This window comes from Coregonus clupeaformis, chromosome 24, assembly GCF_020615455.1.
Source record: "Coregonus clupeaformis isolate EN_2021a chromosome 24, ASM2061545v1, whole genome shotgun sequence".
In the NCBI taxonomy this organism is placed as follows: Eukaryota; Metazoa; Chordata; class Actinopteri; order Salmoniformes; family Salmonidae; genus Coregonus; species Coregonus clupeaformis.
Window position 1 is genome coordinate 53,236,390 of NC_059215.1, and position 21,316 is coordinate 53,257,705.

At 44.4% G+C, this 21,316-nt stretch overlaps 1 protein-coding gene across 2 annotated transcripts; it reads right to left on the bottom strand.

The window, feature by feature from the left end:
• Positions 1 to 1,148: 1,148 nt before the first annotated feature.
• On the bottom strand, positions 1,149 to 15,798 carry LOC121537838 (peroxisome proliferator-activated receptor delta-like). 2 transcript variants are annotated; one of them, XM_041845439.1, is made up of 8 exons: positions 15,350 to 15,798; positions 12,115 to 12,560; positions 11,670 to 11,821; positions 11,297 to 11,435; positions 10,859 to 11,058; positions 6,227 to 6,433; positions 2,233 to 2,476; positions 1,149 to 1,893 (listed from the first exon to the last, which is right to left on the bottom strand). In XM_041845439.1, the coding sequence occupies exons 2-8, from the start codon at positions 12,485 to 12,487 to the stop codon at positions 1,652 to 1,654; spliced, it is 1,557 nt and encodes a 518-aa protein (XP_041701373.1). In that variant the 5' UTR covers positions 12,488 to 12,560; positions 15,350 to 15,798; the 3' UTR covers positions 1,149 to 1,651. The 2 variants fall into 2 exon arrangements, with proteins under 2 accessions (XP_041701373.1, XP_041701374.1); XM_041845440.1 differs by lacking the exon at positions 6,227 to 6,433.
• Between the last annotated feature and the right edge of the window lie 5,518 nt (positions 15,799 to 21,316).

Genomic DNA, 21,316 nt, shown 5'->3' on the forward strand with positions numbered 1-21,316 from the left:
TTTGGCAGAGATTACAGCCTCGAGTCTTCTTAGGTATGACGCTACAAGCTTGGCACACCTGTATTTGGGGAGTTTCTCCCATTCTTCTCTGCAGATCCTCTGAAGCTCTGTCAGGTTGGATCGGGAGCGTCGCTGCACAACTATTCTCCAGAGACGTTAGATCAGGTTCAAATCCGGACTCTGGCTGGGCCACTCAAAGACATTGAGACTTGTCCCGAAGCCACTCCTGCGTTGTCTTGGCTGTGTGCTTAGGGTCGTTGTCCTGTTGAAGGTGAATCTTCGCTCCAGACTGAGGTCCTGAGCAGATTTCCACCAAAGAACTCCGTACTTTGTGCCGTTCATCTTTCCCTCGATCCTGACTAGTCTCCCTGCCCTCTGAAAAACATCCCCACAGCATGATGCTGCCACCACCATGCTTCATTGTAGGGATGGTGCCAGGTTTCCTCCAGACGTGACGCTTGCCATTCAGGCCAAAGAGTTCAATCTTGGTTTCATCAGACCAGAGAATCTTGTTTCTCATGGTCTGAGAGTCCTTTAGGTGCCTTTTGGCAAACTCCAAGCGGGCTGTCATGTGGCTTTTACTGAGGAGTAGCACCTCCCTGACCAAGGCCCTTCAATCCCGATTGCTCAGTTTGGCCAGGCGGCTAGCTCTAGGGTCTTGGTGGTTCTAAACTTCTTCCAGTTAAGAATGATGGAGGCCACTGTGTTCTTGGGAACCTTCAATGCTGCAGAATGTTTTTGGTACCCTTCCCCAGATCTGTGCCTCAACACAATCTTTTCTGAGGTCTACGGACAATTCCGTCAACCTCATGGCTTGGTTTTTGCGCTGACATGCACTGTCAACTATGTGACCTTATATAGACAGGTGTGTGCCTTTCCAAATAATGTCCAATCAATTGAAATTTACCACAGGTGGACTCCAATCAAGTTGTAGAAACATCAAGGATGATCAATGGAAACAGGATGCACCGGAGCTCAATTTTGAGTCCCATAGCAAAGGGTCTGAATACTTATGTAAATAAAAGGTATTCGTTAATAAAGGTAATACATTAGCAAAAATGTCAAAAAAAACTGTTTACTGTCATTATGGGGTATTGTGTGTACTTTAATCAATTTTAGAATAAGGCTTTAACGTAATAAAATATGGAAAAAGGGAAGGGTCTGAATACTTTCCGAATGCACTAAATATATACATGTGAAATGTACATTAATATATACACAACATCATAATGTCATGTATTGCTATGAACCACAGTCAGTATTTGCCCTAAGGGGACAATAAAGTTGTATTAAATTGAACAGTCTGTAGTTGTGCTTATGAAGAAGTAGTACTGGGGGCAGCGAGATCCGGTCTGGTCCAGTTTAATCCGGTTTAGTCCAGTTCCTATCTAATCCAGTCAGTTCATATATTTATAGATCTGCTGTAGTAGCAGGTGCAGCGAGGGCTCAGACTCAGGTGCGTCCCAAATGGCCCCCTATTCCCTATATAGTGCACTTCTTTTGAGGTGACCAGTACATGTCCTTGTAGTTCTACTGCAGTAGTAGGTGCAGCAAGTTCTAGTCCAGTTTATTCCGGTCAGTACAGGTCTGATCTGTTTCAGTCCAGTCCAATCCGTTTTAGTCCAGTCTGTACAGGTTCAGTCCGGTCCAGTCAGTACATGTCCTTATAGATCTCCTGTAGTAGTGGGTGCAGAGAGGTCTCAGACTCGGTCTTCTTGATCTTCTGCACCAGCAGGGTGTTCTCTGTGACCAGCTGTCTGAGGTCGGCCATCTTGTTCAGCAGCTTGGGGAAGAGGGAGTCCTGGTGGTTTTCCTGTAGGTGCTGGTCCATAGCCTGGAGAATACCATCCTGACTCTGTTCTACCTGCTTCACGTTCATCAGCCCTGGACGGTCTGCAGATAGATCGAGAATAGTTAGATGGGTAGATCACAGACGTGAAAGTTACCAACTAATAGCACAACCTTTCCGCTATTCCTCGCATCATATCTTCACCACCTTCTCAACCATATTGGAAGAAAAAAAAGGTAATGTTCCCTCCCCTCTGACCTTCCTCTCCAATGTGTTTTGAGGAGGCGAGAGGATACCAGGAATATAGGGAAAGATTAATTGAGAAAGAGCTCCCCTCAACTCCACACAGGATGATAGCAGCTACGAACAACGTTAAGGTCAGGGTTATCAGGGCAGAACAGTACTAGTGTCAGAGTTACTACTAGTACAGAAGTACACCATACCTCCACACAGGATGATAGCGGCCACGAACAGAGCCAGGTCACTGTCATCCAGCTCCAGAGCATTGAACTTCACAGCAAACTCAAACTTGGGCTCCATGATCTCACTGAAGGGTTTACGGAGGCTCCTCAGGAACTCCCGGGTCACAAAGCCCTTCCCGTTGGCCACCAGGAGGCCATCTTTGTTCATGAGGGAGGGCAGCATGGCGAAGATGGCCTCGTGGACGCCATACTTCAGTAGTGTTACCTGAGGCAGATAAGCAGAAGAAAATAATAAGAGCATTCTCTCCCTTCATCTGAGGAAGACGGGCAAACACGTAAGCAAACTGTCAATCCATATCAGGGTTTTTCAAATTATACAGTACGTGCCCAAAAGCAATTGTGTGCTCTTTTAGTTGTAGCTAGCCATCAGGGAGATATTGTATCACATAATCCCTATTAACATTTTAAAAAACTGGGGGTTGGTAAAGTTAGCTCAGTTTCAGTTCTCAGTTTCAAGTTTGTAATGTCACATGCACAAACAAGTACAGTGAAATGCCTTTCTTGCAAGCTCTAACCCTCTGGTGATTGAAGACCATGCCATACCATAGAAATAGGTAGATCTATATACATTGAGTATAACAAACATTAGGAACATCTTCCAAATAGGGAGTTGCACCTCCCCCTTTTGCCCTCAGAACAGCTTCAGCCTGCTACTCCTACTGCTCTCTCCTCGTCTGACCATGTGTTCTCGCATACCCCGAGAGCATCTGGTCAGCGGGGTGGTGGCACAGGAATCCTCATCTCTCCCAAGTGGACATTCTCTCTTTCTCCCCTGACCCACCTGTCTATCTCCTCATTTGAATTCCATGCTGTCACAGTCACTAGCCCATTCAAGCTTAACATCCTTCTCATTTATCGCCCTCCAGGTTCCCTTGGAGAGTTCATCAATGAGCTTGACGCCTTGATAAGTTCCTTTCCTGAGGATGGCTCACCCCTCACAGTTCTGGGTGACTTTAACCTCCCTACGTCTACCTTTGACAAATTTCTCTCTGCCTCCTTCTTTCCACTCCTCTCCTCTTTTCACCTCACCCTCTCACCGTCCCCCCCTACTCACAAGGCAGGCAATACGCTTGACCTCATCTTTACTAGATGCTGTTCTTCTACTAATCTGCAACTCCCCTCCAAGTCTCCGACCACTACTTTGTATCCTTTTCTCTCTCGCTCTCCTCCAACACTACTCACTCTGCCCCTACTCAGATGGTAATGCGCCGTCGCAACCTTCGCTCTCTCTCTCTCTCTCTCCCCGCTACTCTCTCCTCTTCCATCCTATCATCTCTTCCCTCTGCTCAATCCTTCTCCCTCCAATCTCCTGATTCTGCCTCCTCAACCCTCCTCTCCTCCCTTTCTGCATCCTTTGACTCTATGTCCCCTATCCTCCCGGCCGGCTTGGTCCTCCCCTCCTGCTCCGTGGCTTGACGACTCATTGCGAGCTCACAGAACAGGGCTCCGGGCAGCCGTGCGGAAATGTAGGAAAACTAGACCCCTGCGGACCTGGCATCTTTTCACTCCCTCCTCTCTACATTTTCTTCCTCTGTTTCTGCTGCTAAAGCCACTTTCTACCACTCTAAATTCCAAGCAAATGCCTCTAACACTAGAAAGCTCTTTGCCACCTTCTCCTCCCTGCTGAATCCTCCTCCCTCCTCCCTCTCTGTGGATGACTTCGTCAACCATTTTGAAAAGAAGGTTGACGACATCCGATCCTTGTTTGTTAAGTCAAATGACACCGCTGGTCCTGCTCACACTGCCCTACCCTATGCTTTGACTTCTTTCTCCCCTCTCTCTCCAGATGAAATCTTGCGACTTGTGACGGCCGGCCACCCAACAACCTGCCCGCTTGACCCTATCCCCTCCAGACCATCTCCGGTGACCTTCTCCCTTACCTCACCTCGCTCATCAACTCATCCTTGACCACTGGCTATGTCCCTTCAGTCTTCAAGAGAGCGAGAGTTGCACCCCTTCTCAAAAAACCTACACTCGATCCCTCCGATGTCAACAACTACAGACCAGTATCCCTTCTTTATTTTCTCTCCAAAACTCTTGAGCGTGCCGTCTTTAGCCAACTCTCTTGCCATCTCTCTCAGAATTACCTTCTTGATCCAAACCAGTCAGGTTTCAAAACTGGTCAAGACCAGTCAGGTTTCAAGACTGGTCATTCAACTGAGACTGCTCTTCTCTGTGTCACGGAGGCTCTCCGCACTGCTAAAGCTAACTCTCTCTCGTCCTTCTAGACCTATCTGCTGCCTTTGATACTGTGAACCATCAGATCCTCCTCTCCACCCTCTCCGAGTTGGGCATCTCCGGCGCGGCTCACTCTTGGATTGCGTCCTACCTGACAGGTCGCTCCTACCAGGTGGCGTGGCGAGAATATGTCTCCGCACCACGTGCTCTCACCACTGGTGTCCCCCAGGGCTCAGTTCTAGGCCCTCTCCTATTCTCGCTATACACCAAGTCACTTGGCTCTGTCATATCCTCACATGGCCTCTCCTATCATTGCTACGCAGACGACACACAATTAATCTTCTCCTTTCCCCTTCTGATAACCAGGTGGCGAATCGCATCTCTGCATGTCTGGCAGACATATCAGTGTGGATGATGGATCACCACCTCAAGCTGAACCTTGGCAAGACGGAGCTGCTCTTCCTCCCGGAGAAGGACTGCCCGTTCCATGATCTCGCCATCACGGTTGACAACTCCGTTGTGTCCTCCTCCCAGAGTGCAAAGAGCCTTGGCGTGACCCTGGACAACACCCTGTCGTTCTCCACTAACATCAAGGCGGTGACCCAATCCTGTAGGTTCATGCTCTACAACATTCGGAGAGTACGACCCTGCCTTACACAGGAAGCGGCACAGGTCCTAATCCGGGCACTTGTCATCTCCCGTCTGGATTACTGCAACTCGCTGTTGGCTGGGCTCCCTGCCTGTACCATTAAACCCCTACAACTCATCCAGAACGCCACAGCCCATCTGGTATTCAACCTTCCCAAGTTATCTCACGTCACCCCGCTCCTCCGCACACTCCACTGGCTTCCAGTTGAAGCTCGCATCTGCTACAAGACCATGGTGCTTGCCTACGGAGCTGTGAGGGGAACGGCACCTCCGTACCTTCAGGCTCTGATCAGTCCCTACACCCAAACGAGGGCACTACGTTCATCCACCTCTGGCCTGCTGGCTCCCCTACCTCTACGGAAGCACAGTTCCCGCTCAGCCCAGTCAAAACTGTTCGCTGCTCTGGCACCCCAATGGTGGAACAAGCTCCCTCACGACACCAGGACAGCGGAGTCACTCACCACCTTCCGGAGACACTTGAAACCCCACCTCTTTAAGGAATGCCTGGGATAGGATAAAGGAATCCTTCTACCCCCCCTTACCCCCACCCCCCAAAACATTTATAAAAATATATTTGTAAAGTGGTTGTCCCACTGGCTATCATAAGGTGAATGCACCAATTTGTAAGTCGTTCTGGATAAGAGCGTCTGCTAAATGATGAAAATGTAAAAATGTAATTCGTCGGGGCATGGACTCTACAAGGTGTCGAAAGCGTTCCACAGGGATGCTGGCCAATGTTGAATCCAATACTTCCCACAGTTGAGTCAAGTTGGCTGGATGTCCTTTGGGTGGTGGACCATTCTTGATACATACGGGAAAATGTTGAGCGTGAAAAACCCAGCAGCATTGCAGTTCTTGACACAAACCGGTGCGCCTGGCACCTACTACCATACCCCTGTCAAAGGCACTTAAATATTTTGTCTTGCCCATTCACCCTCTGAATGGCACACATACACAATCCATGCCTCAAGGCTTACAAATCCTTCTTTAACCTGTCTCCTCCCCTTCATCTACACTGAAGTGGATTTAACAAGTGACATCAATAAGGGATCATAGCTTTCACCTGGTCAGTCTGTCATGGAAAGAGCAGGTGTTCTTAATGTTTTGTATACATCTCTATGTGCCGTACCTGGTCGTTAAGGAAGAGATCCACAAACCCTGGGATGCTCTTGGCGAACTTAGTGAGCTCCTGTACGGTCTCCACCGTGGTGCACTGACAGCGGTAGAACACGTGTACCCCTATCTCCTTGGTGAGGGGCGCACCCGGGACTAACTGGTCCCATACTAAACCACTCTCTGCCTGCCACAGGGTGTCCACATCATGGATCACAAATGTCTGAGGGGACAGAGAGAAAGCATTCATCTTTAATGTTCCTCTTATAAAACTCTTTAGCTTGTTATAGGTCTCGGGATATACAAAAACATCTATATGTAATAATTGGTCATTTAGCAGACGCTCTTATCCAGAGCGACTTACAGGAGCAATTAGGGTTAAGTGCCTTGCTCAAGGGCACATCGACAGATTTTTCACCTAGTGGGCTCGGGGATTAGAACCAGCGACCTTTCGGTTACTGGCACAACGCTCTTAACCACTAAGCTACCTGCCACCCTTGTAAGTGTTCACGTCAAGTTAAAATCATTATGAAAAACAGATTGATGAGAGGCAGTCTGTAAACTTCAGAGCTCTACAAATACCCTTTTCAAATAAGCCACTAAACTTTTCCATGAGGTTACTAGTAACATTCATCTAGATTGGTGCAACCATAAAAAACATCCCCATCATCAAAACTCAGAGGGGTTGTTTTGAGTTGTGACCATAAACATACAGTGTCTTCAGAGTATTGACACCCCTTAACCTTTTCCACATTTTGTTGTGTTAGCCTGAATTTAAAATTGATTAAATTGAGATATTGTCACTGGCCTACACACACACTCACATAATATCAAAGTGGAATTGTGTTTTTAGAAATGTGTACAAATTAATTAAAAAATGAAAAGCTGAAATGTCTTAAGTCAATAAATATTCAACCCCTTTGTTATGGTAAGCCTAAATAAGTTCAGGAGTAATAATTTGCTTAACAAAGTCACAAAAGTAGCATGGACTCACTATGTGCAATAATAGTGTTTAACATGATTTTTGAATGACAACCATGCTCAAAGGGATGAGATGAGGTAAAGTTATGAATTACACTTTGGATGGTGTATCAATACATCCAGTCACTACAAAAGATACAGGCATACTTCCTAACTCCGTTGCCAGAGAGGAAGGAAACCGCACAGGTATTTCACAATGAGGCCAATGGTGACTTTAAAACAGTTAAGAGTATAATGGCTGTGATAGGAGAAAACTGAGGATGGATCAACAACATTGTAGATACTCCACAATACTAACCTAATTGACAGAGTGAAAACAATGAAGCCTGTACAGAATACAAATATTCCAAAACATGCATCGCTTGCAACAATGCACTAAAGTAATACTGTACAGGCACCTTGACTTACACATTTTCTTGTGTTACAGCCTGAATTTAAAATAGATTATCCCTCCTCACCAATCTACACACAATGCCCCAGAATGACAAAGTTAAAACATATTTAGAAATTTGAACACATTTATTGAAAATGAAATACAGAAATCTCATTGCCGTGACACTCCAAATTGAGATGTAACTACAACTTGATTGGAGTCCACCTGTGGCCAATTCAATTGTTTGGACATGATTTAGAAATAAACTCACCGGTCTATATAAAGGCTCCACAGTTGACAGTGCATGTCAGAGCAAAAACCAAGCCATGAGGTCGAAGGAATTGTCCGTAGAGCTCCGAGACACGATTGTGTCGAGACACAGATCAGGGGAAGTGTACCAAAACATTTCTGCAGCATTGAAGGTCTCCAAGAACACAGTGGCCTCCATCATTCTTAAATGAAAGAAGTTTGGAACCACCAAGACTCTTCCTAGAGCTGGCCACCCGGCCAAACTGAGCAATCAGGGGAGAAGGGCCTTGGTCAGGGAGGTGACCAAGAACCCAATGGTCACTCTGACAGAGCTCCAGAGTTCCTCTGTGGAGATGGGAGAACCTTCCAGAAGGACAACCATCTCTGCAGCACTCCACCAATCAGTCCTTTATGGTAAAGTGGCCAGACGGAAGCCACTCCTCAGTAAAAGGCACGACAGCCCACTTGGAGTTTGACAAAAGGCACCTAAAGACTCAGACCATGAGAAACAAGATTATCTGGTCTGATGAAACCAAGATTGAACTCTTTGGCCTGAATGCAAAGGATCACGTCTGGAGGAAACCTTTCACCATCCCTACGGTGAAGCATTGTGGCAGCATCATGCTGTGGGGATGTTTTTCAGCGGCAGGGACTGGAAGACTTGTCAGGATCGAGGGAAAGATGAACGGAGCGAAGTACAGAGAGATCCTTGATGAAAACCTGCTCCAGAGCGCTCAGCACCTCAGACTATGGCGAAGGTTCACCTTCCAACAGGACAACGACCCTAAGCACACAGCCAAGACAACGCAGGAGTGGCTTCAGGACAAGTCTCAATGTCCTTGAGTGGCCCAGCCAGAGTCCGGACTTGAACCTGATCGAACATCTCTGGAGAGACCTGAAAATAGCTGTGCATCGACGCGCCCTTTCCAACCTGACAGAGCTTGAGAGGATCTTCAGAGAAGAATGGGAGAAACTCCCCAAATACAGGTGTGCCAAGCTTGTAGTGTCATAGTGTCATTGTGTTTCCTGAGTGGCGCAGTGGTCTAAGGCACTGCATCGCAGTGCTAACTGTGTCACTAGAGATCCTGGTTCGAATCCAGGCTCTGTCGCAGCCGGCCGCGACCGGGAGACTCATGGGCGGCGCACAATTGGCCCAGCGTCGTCCAGGGTAGGGGAGGGAATGGCCGGCAGGGATGTAGCTCAGTTGATAGAGCATGGCGTTTGCAACGCCAGGGTTGTGGGTTCGATTCCCACAGGGGGCCAGTATAAAAAATATATATATATGTAAGTCGCTCTGGATAAGAGCGTCTGCTAAATGACTAAAATGTAAATGTAAAAATACCCATGAAGACTCGAGGCTGTAATCGCAACCAAAGGTGCTTCAACAAAGCACTGAGTAAAGGGCCTGAATACTTATGTAAATGTAATATTTCAGTTTTTTATTTTTAATACATTTGCTAACATTTCTAAAAACCTGTTTTTGCTTTGTCATTATGAGGTATTGTGTGTAGGTTGAGGGGGAAAAAAGCAATTTAAATCAATTTTAAAATAAGGCTGTAACGTAACAAACTATGGAAAAAGTCAAGAGGTCTGAATACTTACATACACATTATCCACACTTTTACACTCATTTGCTTCTGCTACTCTGTTCTTTATTTTACTCTTATTATTATTATTATTATTATTATTATTATTAATCCTGATGCCTAGTCACTTTACCCTGCCTTCATGTACATATCTACCTCAAATACCGTATTATTATCTATCCTGATGCCTAGTCACTTTACCCTGCCTTCATGTACATATCTACCTCAAATACCTTATTATGATCTATCCTGATGCCTAGTCACTTTACCCTACCTTCATGTACATATCTACCTCAAATACCTTATTATTATCTATCCTGATGCCTAGTCACTTTACCCTGCCTTCATGTACATATCTACCTCAAATACCGTATTATTATCTATCCTGATGCCTAGTCACTTTACCCTGCCTTCATGTACATATCTACCTCAAATACCTTATTATGATCTATCCTGATGCCTAGTCACTTTACCCTACCTTCATGTACATATCTACCTCAAATACCTTATTATTATCTATCCTGATGCCTAGTCACTTTACCCTGCCTTCATGTACATATCTACCTCAAATACCTTATTATTATCTATCCTGATGCCTAGTCACTTTACCCTGCCTTCATGTACATATCTACCTCAAATACCGTATTATTATCTATCCTGATGCCTAGTCACTTTACCCTGCCTTCATGTACATATCTACCTCAAATACCTTATTATTATCTATCCTGATGCCTAGTCACTTTACCCTGCCTTCATGTACATATCTACCTCAAATACCGTATTATTATCTATCCTGATGCCTAGTCACTTTACCCTGCCTTCATGTACATATCTACCTCAAATACCGTATTATTATCTATCCTGATGCCTAGTCACTTTACCCTGCCTTCATGTACATATCTACCTCAAATACCTTATTATTATCTATCCTGATGCCTAGTTCCCTGCCTTCATGTACATATCTACCTCAAATACCTTATTATTATCTATCCTGACGCCTAGTCACTTTACCCTGCCTTCATGTACATATCTACCTCAAATACCGTATTATTATCTATCCTGATGCCTAGTTCCCTGCCTTCATGTACATATCTACCTCAAATACCTTATTATCTATCCTGATGCCTAGTCACTTTACCCTGCCTTCATGTACATATCTACCTCAAATACCGTATTATTATCTATCCTGATGCCTAGTTCCCTGCCTTCATGTACATATCTACCTCAAATACCTTATTATCTATCCTGATGCCTAGTCACTTTACCCTGCCTTCATGTACATATCTCCCTCATACCTCGTACCTCTGCACATTGATCTGGTAATAGCTCCATTTATGCGTTTTTATTTCTCGTGTTACTATTTTATTTTAAAACTCTGCATAGTTGGGAAGGGCTCGTAAGCAAGCAGGTCTACGCCAGTTGTAGTCGGCTCATGTGACAAACACCATTTTATTTTTACCGATGTGCAGCTGGTCTTGCCGGTGAGGATACTGCGGGCCTTCTTCTTGGTCATGATGAGGTTCTGCAGGTAGGCTTGGTACACCTGTTTAGTAAGGGTCTTGAGGTCCAAGCCTCCAGGGTGTTGGGTATCTAGCTCCTCAGCTAGCAGGCCAGCCATAAGCTTCTTCTCAGCCTCCGGCATACGCCCATACCGGATCGCTGGGGAAACAGACAGGATAGCATTAAAGTACTAAAAATAAACAGTCAATGTTGATCTATATAACCCAAATGATGCGTGTGTAAATGTAAGTAAATATGCCTGAGAAGAAAAACAAGATGTGTTATTGAGAATATTGAAATACCGGTAACTAGGTAATGAAATTGTTACATTAAGCAGCTTGTAATGTGTCAAAGTATCATATTCAAACTTTCCCACCAGTGTCAGTCCTATTCTCACCATCATGTGACATGCCAAGGGCTAGGCACTTCTGGAAGCGACAGTATTGGCACTTGTTACGGTTTTTCGTCAGGATCATACAGGCTCTCTCACAGCGCTCATACTCCAGCCTCAACCGAAGGGTCCGCCGGAAGAAGCCCTGGACCACATGATACACACACAGACAGAGGTGGTCAATGAACTTGAGTTTCAGGTTAACTAACTTCAATGGCTGGAATGCTGCCACACAGGACACAAACTAAACTCAAGCTAAGCTCTGGTTGAGGATGTTAGCAGCCATGCCAAAACCTCCAAGATTTAAGACCTAAGAACATTAGGCTAATGTTTTTCTGATGAAGAAGACCCATTGGTAGATCGGCGGAATCGCGCTCACCTTGCAGCCCTCGCAGGCATGCACACCGTAGTGAAACCCTGAAGCTTTGTCCCCACAGATCCTACACTCCACGTTGATCCCAGGGCCGGTGGCCTCGTCCCGGCCCAAACACAGCTGCTCTGACAGTGAGGCAGATGACGTGCGAGACAGGTCTGACACACAGAGAGAGACACACACAACACCCATCTGAGCATCACAACGATTAATAGGAGAACATTCTTGTACAGACTCGTATCACCCTCACCTCAACCCAAATCTGTTTGTGCCAACGACAATAGGAGTTTGCAACAAGACAGCTCAAACTGATCTTGGACCAGGACGTACCCATATGCTCTGCTGATGTATTCACTATAAGTCCAAAACATTACAGTGAAGCACATCACCTCCCGCTTAGCGTCTTATTTCGAATATAACCAACGCCACATGTATTTAAATGTACTCTTACCTGTGTAGTTGGTAGCAGCAGCTGGACTGTCTTGTCTGCTGTGGCTGGTCTTCACCTTCTCCAGTCTCTCCTCTTCCCCTCCTCCTCCATTCTGTTGGCTGCCAGTCCCATTCCTTGATACCATCGAGATGGGGGACCTCGACCTCTCCGCCCCACTGCCCTCAACAACCCCCAGCAGGTCTCCAAAGTCAGAGCCCACTGCCTCCACCTCCTGTGCAGTCCATATGATATCAGCTGCTGTGTCCAGGGTCTGTGGAGAGTTTGGGCCACACAGGGGCAGTGTGCCTGTGCTGTTAGCCCCAAGCGTAATCCTAGTTTCCCCATTCACCTGTTCAAGGTGCTCAGGGGAAGGTAGCTGCTGTAACCATTCCATGGCTCCTTGCCTTGTGGTCAGGCTGCTAAAGCGCCTCTTCCCAGTCTGTCATGATGTTGCGGACATGGCCTTCCTATTCACGTGAGGAACCGGGTAATTACTCAACGACAACCAACCCATTTAGGCCTATCACTAAATGATATCACCATCTCGAAACAAAACCCAGGTAGTGTTCATTAGGCCACACTGTAGCAAAACCTTTTGAAACAAATTAGTGATTCTTATTGGACAAGTCCTGGATGTTCCAGACTGTTTTCTTCAGTTTCATGCCAGCAAGTCAATTAAGGACACATTTTTATTTACAATGAAGACCTACCAAGAGGCAAAAGGGCTCCTATGGGGACGGGATATATATATATATTTTTTAATGTAGGACAAAAACATGCATCACAATAAGAGACACCACTACTCTACATAAAGAGAGACCCAAGACAACACAACACGGTAGCAACACAACATGGTGGTACAAAACATGTAAAGGAAGGAAAAGATGTGCCAAGTGTGGAGGGGAACATGATTACGGTGCATGTGGGAGCAATGTGAAGGTTGTGTTGTCATTGTGGGGGGAACATAGTGCAGCATTTGGTAGAAGTTGGTAGGGGTTTACTTGTTTTGGTTTTCATGGTAGTACAGAATTGGGCAGATCATGATTGATTGTACATTCTAGCACTGTAGGTGGCGGCATGCACTTAAATGATTGTTTGCGGACCGCCATGATGTCATAGAAAGAGGAATGAGGAAATGGTGACTGTGCTTGAATCTGAAAGTGCAGCAAGTGAAGTGTGATAATGAATGGAAAACAGTGAAATCAAAGAACGGAACAAAATGAGTAAAAGTTGTAGCAGAAGACAAGGACGGGTCCCATAATGCATTTCTTATTGGACTGCGTTTTTTGGACAAGGAGATTCATTTGGGAAATCCATTTGTAATATCCAGGACTGTGAAGAAAGCAGTGGGAAAGGTGGATTCAATCAAGGTGACTAGAAGCGGACTTGTTTTGGTTAATTGTGTTGATGAAGAACGGAAGAAGCATGCACTGGATCTGGCAAAATTGTCCACGTCAGAAGTAACATGTATTGATATTCGGAGCAGGGCGCCTACCAAAGGAGTTATAGCTGGATTCTCGTTGAATATAGATGACGAGTATCTTAGTCAGAAAATCCCAGGAGTGGTCAGTGCACATCGCCTGACCCGTATGGTAAATGGAAGGAAGGAGAAAAGCCTATTAATATTGTTGTTTGAGGAGACTACCTGAATATGTGAAGCTTGGATTTGTGAGGTGAGAGCGTGTGTCCAAACCATTACAGTGTGGGAATTCTAAAGGATATGGTCATGTGTCAAATGTTTCCAGACTGGAGAAGTATGATATTTAAGAATCTGAAAATGTTGCAGCGGTGGTGGGGATCATACTCCGGACTTCCTTGAGTGCCCTGTTAGGGTGAAGGAGGTCCAGGTGTCAAGGATCAGGGCTGCGCAGCGGATCTCCTATGTGGAGGCGGTGAAGAGAGTCAAAGGGGCAAGAGGCAACAGTGTTGAAGATATGGCAGTGGATGCATTGCAACCAGTTGCTAGTGTTAAGTCAATCGAGTGATCTGGATACACCCATTGTGAAGAAGGTAGATTTTGTGGCATTTATAGCCACAGTGATTAATTGTACAGCACAAGTGTCTAAGAAGTCCTCTGTAGCTCAATTGGTAGAGCATGGCGCTTGTAACGCCAGGGTGGTGGGTTCGATCCCCGGGACCACCCATACTTAAAAATTTATGCACACATGACTAAGTCGCTTTGGATAAAAGCGTCCGCTAAATGGCATATTATAAGTCCAAGAAGCTGGGTATCATTATCTCTGCTGCCGATACGTTTTTGGGGCTCAAATGTTTTCCTTTTTGGGATCCTTATTATCCATCCGCACAGTAGGTGGCAGAATGCACATTTAATTGTTGCGAACGCCATTATACCATAGAAGAATACCAATAAATCACGCGAAGCAGCCACAAGTGTCAGTAAGAGTCTCGATGATTGAGTCTTTGAATTAAGAGATGGAGATAAAACTGTCCAATTTGAGTGTTTTTTTGCAGCTCGTTCCAGACGCCAGCTGCAGCGAACCGAAAAGATGGACGTTGTGTGCTTGGGGAACTTTAACATAATGTGACTGGCAGAATGGGTGTTGTATGTGGAGGATGATGGTTGCAGTAGGTATCTCAGATAGGGGGGAGTGAGGCCTAAGAGGGTTTTGTAAATAAGCATCAACCAGTGGATCTTGCGCCGGGTATACTGAGATGGCCAGTGATGTGTCCTATAAGGAGCATTGGTGGCCGAATGGTAAAGAACATCTAGCCGCTCGAGAGCACACTTACCTGCCGATCTATAAATTACGTCTCCGTAATCTAGCATGGGTAGGCTGGTCATCGGAATCTGCTATTGGGTCAGTGTGATATAGGCTAATCATGAGACACTTCTGTTAAAATTAAATTTACATTTTAGTCATTTAGCAGACGCTCTTATCCAGAGCGACTTTCAGTTACTGAGTGCATACATTATTTTATATTTTTTCATACTGCCCCCCCGTGGGAAACGATGACAGAAGAGATGGAATATATCAAAATTACATGCAATTCCATACCTCAAAACATGCATAAAAAATAATCAGAATGACAGAAAATGAAAACATTCCTTAAACAATTGTTTAACTAGCTAGTTATCCTATACAACGTTTAGTTTAGGAGTGCAGATAGCTATGCTAGAGGCCCAGCTGCAGAACACAAGTTCCCGAATAACTTTGTTTTTGTCTTGGGGAACATGATAGTTAGCTAACTAACCGTTTGGGTTATCGCTAGCCTGCCTTTGTAAATCCATTCTTACCTTTATCAATGGCGTTGCTTGCCTTCCAAAGAATGCGTGGGTGAGGTGTAAAGTTACCACGCCGTGTCCATAACCACTTGATTCAATAGGTTGGCTGTGTTGTTTGCTAGCTAGTTGGTTTAACGTCAGTTAGATAGCAAACTTTAGCTCCCTGAACTTTCCCAATTCATCAGTCAATACTGTTATATAATCCATCCAATAATCTATATTGAAAGTTTGCAGTGAAGTCACCATCTTCTGGTGGCTGGCTAGTACATCGGGATATCAAACTTTTCAGTGAGCTATTGCAAACATGTACTAGCCCAGTGTCAACCTTCTCTGTACTCTCGCCAGAGCACCCCCTGACGTTCAACCGATTCATGGCACAGTTCATCCTGCCATGTGACTTTGCAAATGTGTTTATAGGCTTTAGGGCAGGGGTGTCAAACTCGTTCCATAGCGGGTCTAGTGCAGGGTTGCCCAACCCTCTTCCTGGAGAGCTACCCTCCTGTAGGTTTTCGCTCCAACCCCAGGTGTAACGACCCTGCCCCTGGTCCTCTGTAGCTCAGCTCGTAGAGCACGGAGCTTGTAACGCCAAGGTAGTGGGTTCGATCCCCGGGACCACCCATACACAAAAAATGTATGCACGCATGACTGTAAGTCGCTTTGGATAAAAGCGTCTGCGAAATGGCATATTATATTATTATCAACCTGCTAATTATTAGAATCAGGTGTGCTAGATTAGGGTTGGAGCAAAAACCTACAGGACGGTAGCGCTCCGGGAACACGGTTGGCCAGTCCTGGTCTAGTGTCTGCAGTTTTTTTTCTCTCCTTTCAATAGGCCCTTTTCACGTGACGTCAGACAACTTCCGTTCTGCCGCGATGCAGGTTATGTTTACATCCGGTGTCGCTTAGGAACGCTTAGCTAGTAGCACATCATTATGGAGTTCACCCAGTCCCTTTCACATCTGCCACCAATACGACTTAACGACGTAGAACGACTTGCTGACAAGTGGTCCCTTACTTCAAGATCGAAGCTTGATAAAGGCTACAAGTTCTTCGTTGAAGGTTACCTGTTTGATTATGAAGGTGCGTGTTTATCTTTATTTAGCTTAAATTAGCCCTATGCTAGCGAAGGTTATGAGCTGACGAGTTTCTGTTTTGCAGCCTCTTTTTAATATTACTGCTGTTTGTATCGACCGTAAGATAAGAGTCAGTAATGTATTAATGGCTAATGCTGCGCCCTTTCTCCCAATCACTGTATTGAAACAGTCTCAAGTGTAGTTAACGGTGAGGTGACAGTGAGAGGGCGATGTTACAGGTCCATGAAGAAAAATGAGGAGGCTCATCGGCTTCAGGTTTCTCAGATAAACAGTTCTCTAACATTATGATAAGATAGGTTAAGATAGATAAGTTTTCTTTTTGTTGTGTTTTGCTGCGGTTGCAGATTTAATAAGAATGATTCCACAAAGTTCCACTGTGGATCAGTTTGTTTCTCAGTCTGAGCTCTGATTTTGTATCATTAAACTTAATACACAACGAAATTCTTACAAACCGATGTGGGTTGTTGACGGCAATAAAGACTGGGAAAGATTCTGTGATAACTCAAAATGTTCAAATTTGACAAGTGTTGGCACTACTTGTCAAAGGTTTCAGAACAGCCAATTTTTCTTAATTAAAAAAAGAAATTGGGTTTTGAAAATTGTGTACAGTAGTTTATAATGAAACGCAGAAAAAATGTTTTGTAAGTACAGCACTAATTGTTATGTCTCTATGAACAGGTTACACTAGACTCTGCAGAGGTTCCTGTGGTACTCAATCACATGTCATGTTCCTGCTCTGCTGGGAAAGCACTATGTAATCACATAGTAGCACTTCTTTTTCAAAGTGCTCACTATGTTACCATGGGCTTTAAGACAGTGCCATTGCCTCTGTCATGCACCAGCGCACTGCAGACCTGGCACCGGCCTAGGACACAGGTCAGACATTATTTGTTACACTGATGCAGAACTTTGCAGTTTGTATTGACTTTTGACAATGTATTGTTCATCATTATTATATCACAGGGAATTGTACCAGAGGCCACCAATGATATGGCGGTGTGTAAACCAGCGGCTAAGAAAAAAACAAGTGTCAGAGCTGGTGTGAAGTGCACACTGTACCAAGCCTATGATGGTGAGTCTGAATGAGCCCCCGCCTGTACTAGAGCACAAAGACTTTAGTGCATTTCTAAAATAATACAAACATAAAAGTGATTATTATTTGTTACTTTTTATATAGACTTTCAGTGGATATTTTTTATTTGTATTAGAAGCATGTACGAGACTGGATGAGTGTGGTTGTCTTTTTTAGTGAAAAGATAAGGTGGCATTTAATGAAATCTAAACTTGACATATCTCACTTTCATGCCAGGGCCTATTCCGGATCCTCACGTCATGGCCAGTGCTGAGAAACTGAAAGACATCCGTCCACAACCAGGGATTTGCAAATTGCTGCACGGGCTTGAGGGCCTTAATTTGGTGGACTCTAAATTTGGCCCTGTGCCATTTGGGTCTGTGCTTTCTTACCAGTGCCCTCTAGAATTAAGTAGAGATATTATTAAACACCCTGGTGCCAGTGAGTTTCCTCAGTTGCCTATTGAAGGTTACAACTTTAAATTTCCCATTGATTTTGAGCCCAACTACATACAACAATGTCATTTGGACAGCCTGATTGTGTCAGAGGAGATGTCTGCTGCTATTGAAGCAGAAACAAGAATGCAGTCAGAATGCCAGCTGTGGAGCCAGGTACGCAAACCCCGACTGACAGCCAGCAGATTCCGTGAAATATGCCATGTTCGGTGGGGAGTTGTCTGCCAAGGCTTTGGCAACCCGCATTCTGAGAGGAACTCCTCAGACAGCTGCTATGAGAAGAGGGTTGGATCTGGAACCTGAGATACTGAGGCAATATTCTGATTTTTGTGATGTCTCTCTGAAACAATGCGGGGTCATCATCCACCCTGATTCACCTCACCTTGCAGCCAGCCCGGATGCTAAAGTCTTCTGCCCAACAGAAGCACCACCATTTGGTCTTGCTGAGGTTAAGAGTTACGATGTTGAAAATGTTACCCAAGTTAAACACCTGATCACAGTTAAAGGCCAGGCCTGCCTTAAGAAGAGCCACAAATACTACTATCAGGTTCAAGGCCAACTCGCCTTAAGCGGACTTCAGTGGTGTGACTTCATTACAGATACCCGCACTGACTTCACAGTTGAGAGAATCTTTAGGGATGAGGAGATTATCCACTCAATGCGACAGAAGCTTGATCATTTCTATTATAACATCTACATGGATGTCTTCTTAAGTTATAAAACATAAGGCAGAATTTTATGTGTAAATAGTGTTAAGGTAAATGTGGAAGGTGAACCTTTGACATTTTTTTCTTTAACTGCAAATTAACTTGTCATATACTGTATATCTCCTATGTACTGAAACACACATTTTGAAAAGGATTGTGATGTAAATGTCGACATGTTTTTCTTTAACTGCAAATGAACTTAATTGTGTTATATACTGTATATCTATGTATTGAAATACAAATCTTGAAAAGGATTGCGATGTTGTAAATGCTCTTACCAAAATCAAAAAGGATTGGAAGCAGTTGCTTGCAAACATATATTTAATAGTTCCATCAGTGCCATGACACATAAGCACATAACATGGTTAATAGTTGGATATTTTTACAATATATCACATTAGGTTCATTAATAGCTATGAAAAAGTTATTACCCTTAACAAAAACATACAGTATAACATTAGATCAATTAAATTACCAACAAAGTTAATTCATATTTACATTTTTTTGTACATACAATACAGTAATATAAAAGTACTTCTATTTACAGCCCATCTAGCTTACTCAGGAAATATACAACTTCCAGTTGACAAAAACATCAGACTGGTTTGTCTCCTTTAATGTCAAGAGGTCCCTGATAGTTCGACATGAGGCAGCAGATGGCCCACAGCTGATTCACTGAACCCACTGTGGAAAGAGGAACAAGCCCATCCCAGATATGGTACTCCTTCACCCTCCGTATGGCCCTCTCGACTAAAATCCTCAGCCGGGCGATGGCCTGGGTCTTAAGAGTGTCCTCCCTGCTGAGCTGAGGAGATTTTTTTTAACATTCAGCTTTGACCAGGAATCAATATTTATCTAGCTATCATGCACAACAGTATTTGAATAGGTGAGTTACTATACATTCATGAATAAACTAACTGCCTAACAAAGGGTTAGATAGCTAACTAAGTAAACTTGTTACATTACAGCCAGGCAGCAATGTAACGCTACCTTTAACGTTATCGGTATCTGGTACTAAGTTGTTGTTAGCTAACGTTAGCCCACTTTTAAGTAACTAAGGCAGTGAACAATTATGAATTAACAATAACGTTAGCAAGTTACAAACCATTGCATATACGTAAACATTATTACTCTTAACTTTACTAATTTAACTTAAACGTACCTTTTGGAATTTCTTCAAGTAGCTAGCTGTAAAGTGGTTATCCCACTGGCTATAGGGTGAACGCACCAATTTGTGAGTCGCTCTGGCTAAGAGCGTCTGCTAAATGACGTTAATGTGCCCTTGAGCAAGGCACTTAACCCTAATTGCTCCTGTAAGTCGCTCTGGATAAGAGCGTCTGCTAAATGACTAAAATGTAAAAAAATGTAAATGTAGTGGTCAACAGTTGTATTTTCGTTGAGAAGTCTCAGGTTACGGGCGAACGGAAGTGAAGTTAACCTGCTACGCGGAAAGGCGGAAGTTAGATGACGTCATCGTGAAAAGGGCCTATTAAGACATAGACAACTAGGTGTGGATAGTTATTGGATACCAACCGCCGTTAAACCCCATCGAAGAAGATGAGTTCCTTCTTCTTCTTCTTCTTCTTCAGTGGGGTTTATCGGCGGTTGGCATCCAACGTTATGGTGCATTACCGCCATCTACCGTACTGGAGTGTGGGCCAGAGACAGGGATAAACTAAATCCTACCTGCCAACCAAGTTTCTTTTAAAAAAGACAACAAAATATGTGATACTATATCTAATGACGTTCTACTCAATATACTCTTTAAACTAATTTCCTGGATCCACTTCTCCCTCATACTTAATCTCATCCTCTCTCTTTCCCTCTGATACATTTTACATTTACATTTTAGTCATTTAGCAGACACTCTTATCCAGAGCGACTTACAGTTAGTGAGTGCATACATTTTTATACTGAAACTGCCCACACTGTAGCAATACATGCTCCACAGTCTCTATTTCCTGACAATAATCACATTTTCCTGATGGATGCTTTCCTATCACGCTTAGTGATACTGTTCCTTTACACGGCACCCTGTCCTGTTTATCTGATTAGCCTCGGCCCAAACTTTATCGCCATTACCAGTTGTTGTCTTAGCTCTCTCTAATAACACCTGTGATTGCTTTATGCCTCTCTCCTATGTCAATATGCCTTGCCTATTGCTGTTCCAGTTAGTTCTTATTATACAATTTCACTGTAGAACCCCAAGTCCCCCTCAAACTGCCTCAAATAGTTCCTTTGTTCCACCCCCCATTCACGCCGAGACCGGCTCAATCGGTGCCTCCAGTGTACTCTTTCATTGTTACCCAACGCTTAGGTTTACCTCCACTGTACTCATATCATTCCATATCTTTGTCTGTACATAATGCCCTGAATCTATTCTACAACGCCCGGAAATCTGCCCCCTTTATTCTCTGTACCCAACGCACTAGAAGACGAGTTCTTAAAGCCTTTAGCCGTATCCTTATTCTAGTCTTCCTCTGTTCCTCTGGTGACCCTCATAGATATCATCCTGACTAACTTACCCTCTAAATACACCTCCGCTGTCTTCAACCAGGATCTCAGCGATCACTGCCTAATTGCCTGCGTCCGTAACGGATCTCAGCGATCACTGCCTAATTGCCTGCGTCCGCTGCAACTTGCCCATATTT